The sequence below is a fragment of the Mustela nigripes genome, chromosome 12, assembly GCF_022355385.1.
Source record: "Mustela nigripes isolate SB6536 chromosome 12, MUSNIG.SB6536, whole genome shotgun sequence".
Classification (NCBI taxonomy): Eukaryota; Metazoa; Chordata; class Mammalia; order Carnivora; family Mustelidae; genus Mustela; species Mustela nigripes.
In genome coordinates, this window is record NC_081568.1 from 69,209,575 (window position 1) to 69,216,554 (window position 6,980).

Consider the following 6,980-nt stretch of genomic DNA (forward strand, 5'->3'; position numbering starts at 1 on the left):
AAGCAGAAGTCAAGTTTCTCTTGGGAGCACAATTTGAACTGCCACTTCTGTTTTCTTGTTTTTTGTTTTGTTTCCTTAGAGGAGGAGATAGAAAGGGAGGTGGGGGAGGGACAGGGAGAGAGAGATTCTTGAGCAGGCTCCATGCCCAGTACCAAGCCTGATGTGGGGCTGGATCCCACAACCTTAAGATCATAAAGCGAGCTGACATCCAGAGTCAGAGAGTCAACCAACTGTGCCACTGAGGTGCCCCGCCACTTCTATTTTTAAGAAGCGATGTATATGACTCAACTCTGCTCCTAGGTACTGAGCTATTGGAAGGAATTATATTCCTATGGGGGCAGTGATTATGAATACTGGAAGGTGATAAGCTACATAGCTTCTGAAACCAATTTCACAGTATTGTTACAGGAACACCTGTAAAATGTGCACCTCCTTAAGTCTTACTCTCCAGATGCTCAGCCCACTCTCAGGCAGGTACCTGTCTCTGCTCTTTTAGACAGCAGGGTATATAGCACCTAAAAACTTAGGCTTTAGCCAGGGGTCATAAAGAGTGACCTATGAGCTTAATTAATCCAGTAAGTTTTCTTTGATTTAAAACACTTTTAGAAATTGTTAAATGAGTTGTCAACATTTAACAAGTGGAAGATATCCCCTGAAAACTTCTGACTATTCTTAAAAAAAGGGAGGGTTCTGGTGGGGGATTAAGGAAGAGTAGGTATGTTTTCTTAAATCACAATTATTAGTTAAAATTAAGAGGTGGCTGGCTCACAGAAGAAACACTTTCTAGTTTGCCATTCACCTTCTTTTACCCAAAGTTTTAATTTACAATTCTTACTTTCATCAACTGATGCAAATATGCTTACTTAAAAGTTCCGTAATTATTATTTCTATTCTGGTAGCTGGGCTCTGAGGAAAAATTCACACAACTTTCAAAATGGTCTGCTTTTCTCTGAAGAGAGTAGGTATGAAACCAAACTTAGCCTATCTGATGGCTTACTAAAAGTTCAGAGTACAAGGCAAAAAGAAAAAAAAAATGTTCAAAAGGCAATGTAGTGTTTCTTTTTCATGCCTGTCTTCAATACTTAGTGTGGCTGCATTTATCTAATGTGGAAGGCCCCTGAGATGCCTCTGTGGAAATCTTAAGTCCCAAAAACAACTTTAAGAACCTAATGGGTCTGAAACACAGCATGTTCTATCTCCTCATAGTAAACAGAACCTATACATTAAAGATTTGAGTTGTTCAGTGCCCTAACATGTGAGGTGGTAACAAAATAATAATCAAAAATACTTTTCAAGTCACATAAACATGTTTTGAGGTAGCAAGTCAGAAAAATATATGTGAAGTCTATCACAGTATTTCCTTATGAGAGAGGGGTAAGGAGAGTAGGGGCAGTAAGATCAGATAATCAGAACCACCTTGTACTGGGAATAACTAGAAAATTTGAGCAAAAACAGAAAAAGCAAATAATTTAAGTAATCAAAAAGCTACTGAAGCAGTGAAGATTCTGAAGAGGAATGAAGATCTTGGGGAAGGTTTACTATTTCGCAGTGCTTGATCCTACGGGTATTTACTGATTCAGAAAAGGCAGATGATGAACTTAAAGAACTAAGTGGTACCATCCCAACCTATGAGATTAGAAGGAAACAACTTAAGTTCTGGCAAACTTCCAATGCTTTGGGTTGGGATCCCGAAGGGCTATCCTGGGATTAAGGATGAACTAAATGTGACCAGGATATAAATTCAGTGTTAAATTATCTCAAGATATGAAAATGGATTAAGGTGATTTTGGATTGTTAGGACACCTAGCTGTCTGGCAAAAGCAAGCTTTAATTTCTCTGGAGGAATGGGGCATTATCCAAAATCTCAGATTATTTCTCTAATTTTTTATTAACAACATACATTTGACCAAAAATAACCAGGGCTATCAGGAAAAGAGACACCATGAATTAAATGCAGGAGAAAAAAATGACAGAAAGGGACGCACAAAGGATGGGAGTTATTAGACACAGACTTTAAAATAACAAAGTCGAATATGTGCAAAGATACAGAAAACAACACAGAACTATTATGAAGAACATAATAAAGATAAAAAAATGTAAATTATAAACCTCACCAAAAAGAAAAAAAAAGCCTCATATAACACAAAAACTAGAAGTAGGAACTCACTGATATATATAATAGTAAATTACACACAGTTGAAGAAAGAACTGATAAACTGGAAGAAATTATCCAGAATGAAGCATGGTTAGACAAAAAGATGAGAAACAGAGAAAAGAGGGTATGAGGCAATGGAGGAAGTCATAAGGTCTAACAGAGGTGAAATCAAAATTCCTAGAGGTTAGAAGAGGAAAGGTAAAAAATTTGAAGACAAAATGAGAATTTTCAGAACTCAACAACAACAAAAAATCAAAATACAGCTTTCAAGACATCTTACAAATAAATCAGGACTATGCCACACCTAGTTACATCACAGCCAAACCAGAGGTAAAAAAGAGACAAAAAGAAAATTATAAGGCAGCTATTGGAAAAGAACAAAATATAGTCACAGGCACAGCGAGTAAGACTGACAAATGATGTCCCAACATCAACAATGAAAGCCAGGGCACAATGGAATGGTCTCTTGAAATGTTCAAAGACGACAACTGCCAACCAAAATTATGCCTTAAAAATGAATATGAAGTAAAGATTATTTTTAGATAAATAAAATTAAGATATTTCATCAGCAGCAGACTTGCACGTAAATAATAGTGTTCTATAGCAAGAAAAAAACCCCAACCACATAGAGCATTGATATGCAGAAAGAAATAAAAACAAAAAATATCATATAAATATTGACTCTACTAAATGATAGTGGGAGTTCAAAGCATTAAGAACAACTGCATATAAACTGGGAGGTTAGTAAATGGAATTTAAATAATCTAAGTTCCTTGTATTGCCCAATACATAGAAAAGTACTGATGAATATTAACCTAACATCAACTAATTGAGTATAAATATTATAATGTCTATTGTAACATGAGAAAAAGAGTAAAGCAGTTAGTAAGTTACTGTACTAGAACAAATACCATACACAAAAATTAACTAAGGAAGTTTGTAGATAAAATAAGGTAAAAGATCACTAAGATAGGCTTTTAAGGCTAAGAACCTGCTGTTCAACAAAAGATAATCTTAAGAGACTCAAAAAGTAGATCATACACCCAGGATTTATAAGAAATACTTAAAAATGTAATAAATGAAAGAGAAAACCTGATAAAAAAAATACATAAGAAACCTGAACTCATAATTGACCAAAAAAAACCCCCACATAAATATATAAAAGGGTATTCAATCTCATTAGTAATTAGGAAAATGCAAATTAAACCTCACCATTACTAAAATGGGTAAAAATAAGAAGACTGAGTTTACCAGGTACTGATGAGGAACAATGACAATTCTTAATAACAATGCCAGTGTTGCACTTCAGTACATAATGCCAACTCTCTTCTAAAGTTGATTATATGAGTATCAGATCCACAAATGCCACCTTGACTGATATGAATATTCAAGGCAGCATTATTCATAATACGTGAACAGTGGAAAACTGTCAAATGCTTATCAGAAGAATGGAAAAATCCACTGTACTGCATTCAGGTAATGGAACAGTAATTTTGAAAGTCAAGTACAGCTATAGTCAAAACCATGGAAAAATCTCACAAATCTAAGGTTGAGCAATATAAACCAGAAACCAAAACCAAACCAAAGCATAACAAATACGTTCTGTAATTCTATTTATATAAAGTTCAACAACAGATAAAACTAAACCCCAGTATTAGGAGTCAGGACAGTTATTACTATTGGGGAAGAGAATGAGGGTGGTAATTAATTAGAAAGGGACATTTTGGTTTTGGCCAGAGTATTGGTTACATGGATGTTCTCTCTGTCATAATTCATTTAGTTGCTCAATGATTTTGGGAACTTTTATGTATTGCATGTGTTGAGTAATTCAATTAAAAAAAAAAGTTGGAAGGAAAAATATTACTTAGCAAAATAACAAATATGATTCCAACAGTCTGATCTGAGTATAAGTGAAATTTATGTTTGAATGCCTAGGATAAACACCTAAATTTGTTTTTGTCAATAATGTGGATTTTGATTTATAAAAGTTGCTGCATTTATAATTACATAAAGCTTTAGTGACATAAAAGGTTGCAAAACATATGAAATATAATAAAGCACAATTCTGTGGAATTAGTTGAAGTTTAACATGCTAATTTTCAAATAACTTTTAAATACCTTCATGGAGAAATGTCATATCTTTCTTGACAACAGGGAAGAGTGGAATAATTGGAGGCTGCATGCTTTGACTACTAAGAATATTTCTGTATTTTGCCATGTTTCTAGATGGATCAAAAAGGTCTTGTAGATCTTGGAGGTGTTTCTCATACTTGCTTGGTAATTTTTCCCAAGTACCTCTGAGTCGTGCTACAGATGCCAGGTTCAGGCCACTGCCAAAGATGAGAATAAAAACATTAATAAGGGACTTAGAGGAGTGAGAAAGACTCAGGGCAGTAAAGCATATACACCAAGTTTCTCTAACAAAGCTAAAGTAAGTAGGGACAAATTTTAATATGTTGAAATGAACAGAGTATAACCGTGGGAGAAAAAAAATACAAGGGACTCTCTAATCTGACAACAAGGAAAACTGCTTTCAGAGGAACTATATATATTACTTGTCTATGGTTGTATTCCTGTAGCCTTTATTTTCCAGCTTGCATGTATGAGACATAGTGTTTCCATAAAAGACACACTTAACATAAAAAAAAAAAACCACCCTCAAATATCACAAGGTTTCTGTTTGTTTTACCTAGAAATAACTTTATGGAGACATTATCTATTTGAAAGAGGTTTAAGTAATGCTAAACACAAATGCTATAATAATTGAGGCAAGTTCTAGGGCAGAGGCAGCCTTCTTTTCCAGAGATTTTGTTCTCTCACATCCGATTCAAATACTTCCTTATCTCTTAGTTCTAATCCTGTTCCCCCAAGGCCTCTATATTCAGTGTCTTCTTTTCAACAGGTTGAAAAGCATGCATATCCATTAGACTGCAGCTCTTCCCTATCCCTTTTTGTCTCTACTACCAACCCCCTCCCCAGGCTGCCAAATGAATCATGCATATATAATGCCTCAATTTTCTTACCAGTTAATCCCTCTTTTATACTTAGCCACCTGACTTTTAGGGACACCACTGAACTTAAAATGTTCTCTTAACTTCTGATTTTTAAGGTGTGACATCAAGATATTTGTTCCCTTTGCCTCTGAGAAATCATCCCAAATGACCGAACGAGTATCAGAAATACAAATTTCATCTCCACTTCAACTAGGAATTATCTGTAACTCCCAAACACATTAAAAGGTTGACCCAAAACAGTCAAAGTTAAATAGGGGAATGGCAAATGCTCGAAAAGAACTTCTGTAGCTGAAGGTCTCAATGAAAGCTGGTCAAGTTCTCCAAAGCAGGTAACTCACCCCGAAGGCAAGACCACCACCCTCCTTTTTGAAATAACACAAAGGAATCTATAGACATAGAATTAGGTGGGGGCTGGACCATGTTCCTTACCAGGGAATGCCGGATAAAGTATATATAGCTACAGTACCTCGATAAGAAGCAGTTAAGCGGTGAGACTGGATAAAAGGTAGAAACTCTGAGTGGTAGGCAGCACTAAAGCCACCAATCTCCATGTGGTGGAAAGAAATAAAAGGTAAACAATTCACATTCAAGCTCAATTCCTGCTAGCCTGGAATAATGCCCTAGATCCTCTTTCATATGAACCTCCTGCAAATACTTGGTACAGGAAAACTCACATCAAAATAAACACAGAATCTATAATGAGCAGCTACAAGGAAAAACAACACAAAGAAAAATGCTGCCACCAAATCAAATAAAAACTGGGACTAATCAATGACTTAGCCATGATTTCAAATGAATTAGTAAAATAAATAAAGAGCTTAATGGAGAGATATAAAGAGCTTAAGGGAAATATGGTAGAAGGAATTGGTAAAAAGAAGTTAACTAGTGAAGTTCAGAAAAGAAATGGAACACAAAACCAATACAGAAATTAAGGCCACCCTGGAACCTACAGAGGAGGGGGGAAAAAAAAGACACTGCTACAACCTGATGCAAGTAATGTTGAGAAGAGGATTAACAAAAGCAGTTAATGGAAGTGGACAGAACTGGAAGCCCATGTTTCCAGAAGAAAAGTTCTAGCTCTCGGCTGGAGTAAAACAAAAACAACACAACAAAAAATGGAGTCTGGATGCGCTTAAGTAGGTAAAACGAATAGTTTGATTTTGCTGGCTTCACCCCTCTCCACAGGTACACATCTGAAAGCTAAACTAGACAGCTGGTGATTTCTCCCACAGGGGAGAGGGTGAACTAGTTAAGTACATGTCTGGTTTCCCTAATTGTATAGCATGCTATCAAAGACACTAACTTCACTCTTGTTTCACAAAGCTCCAGAACATCCAATAAAGTGGGAGCTCCATGACAAGGGGTGCAGGAGCAGAACTGGAGAGTAGTATGGAAGATTCCTGGAGGACATTAAAGGAACACAGGTCCTGCTGATAGCTTCTGGACTCCAACAGGAGTCAGCCCGGGAGCCACAAGGAACATCTCACCTCTCACCTGCAGATGGCCCCAAATGACCTACTGGCACCTGCCCTGCTCCATACACCCAACTCATACCCCTACATCCTTCTTCACTCTGCTGCTGGCTCCCTGTCCAACATCCTGAGAACAAGCTCTGGTAAAGAAGGAGCAGAGATTGGGACGCCTGGGTGGCTCAGTTGGTTAAGCAGCTGCCTTCAGCTCAGGTCATGATCCCAGCGCCCTGGGATCGAGTCCCACTTCAGGCTCCTTGCTCAGCAGGGAGCCTGCTTCTCCCTCTGCCTCTGCTTGCCATTCTGTCTGCCTGTGCTTGCTCTCTCCCCCTCTCTCTCTCT

At 37.1% G+C, this 6,980-nt stretch overlaps 1 protein-coding gene across 6 annotated transcripts in view; it reads right to left on the reverse strand.

The window, feature by feature from the left end:
• RAPGEF6 (Rap guanine nucleotide exchange factor 6) overlaps positions 1-6,980 on the reverse strand; it is a 196,650-nt gene that overhangs the window by 29,379 nt on the left and 160,291 nt on the right. For all 6 annotated transcript variants that reach the window (XM_059417506.1, XM_059417507.1, XM_059417508.1 and 3 more), the window contains exon 20: positions 4,274-4,485. In XM_059417506.1, the coding sequence (XP_059273489.1) occupies positions 4,274-4,485 (212 nt within the window). The remainder of the gene's footprint in view (positions 1-4,273; positions 4,486-6,980) is intronic.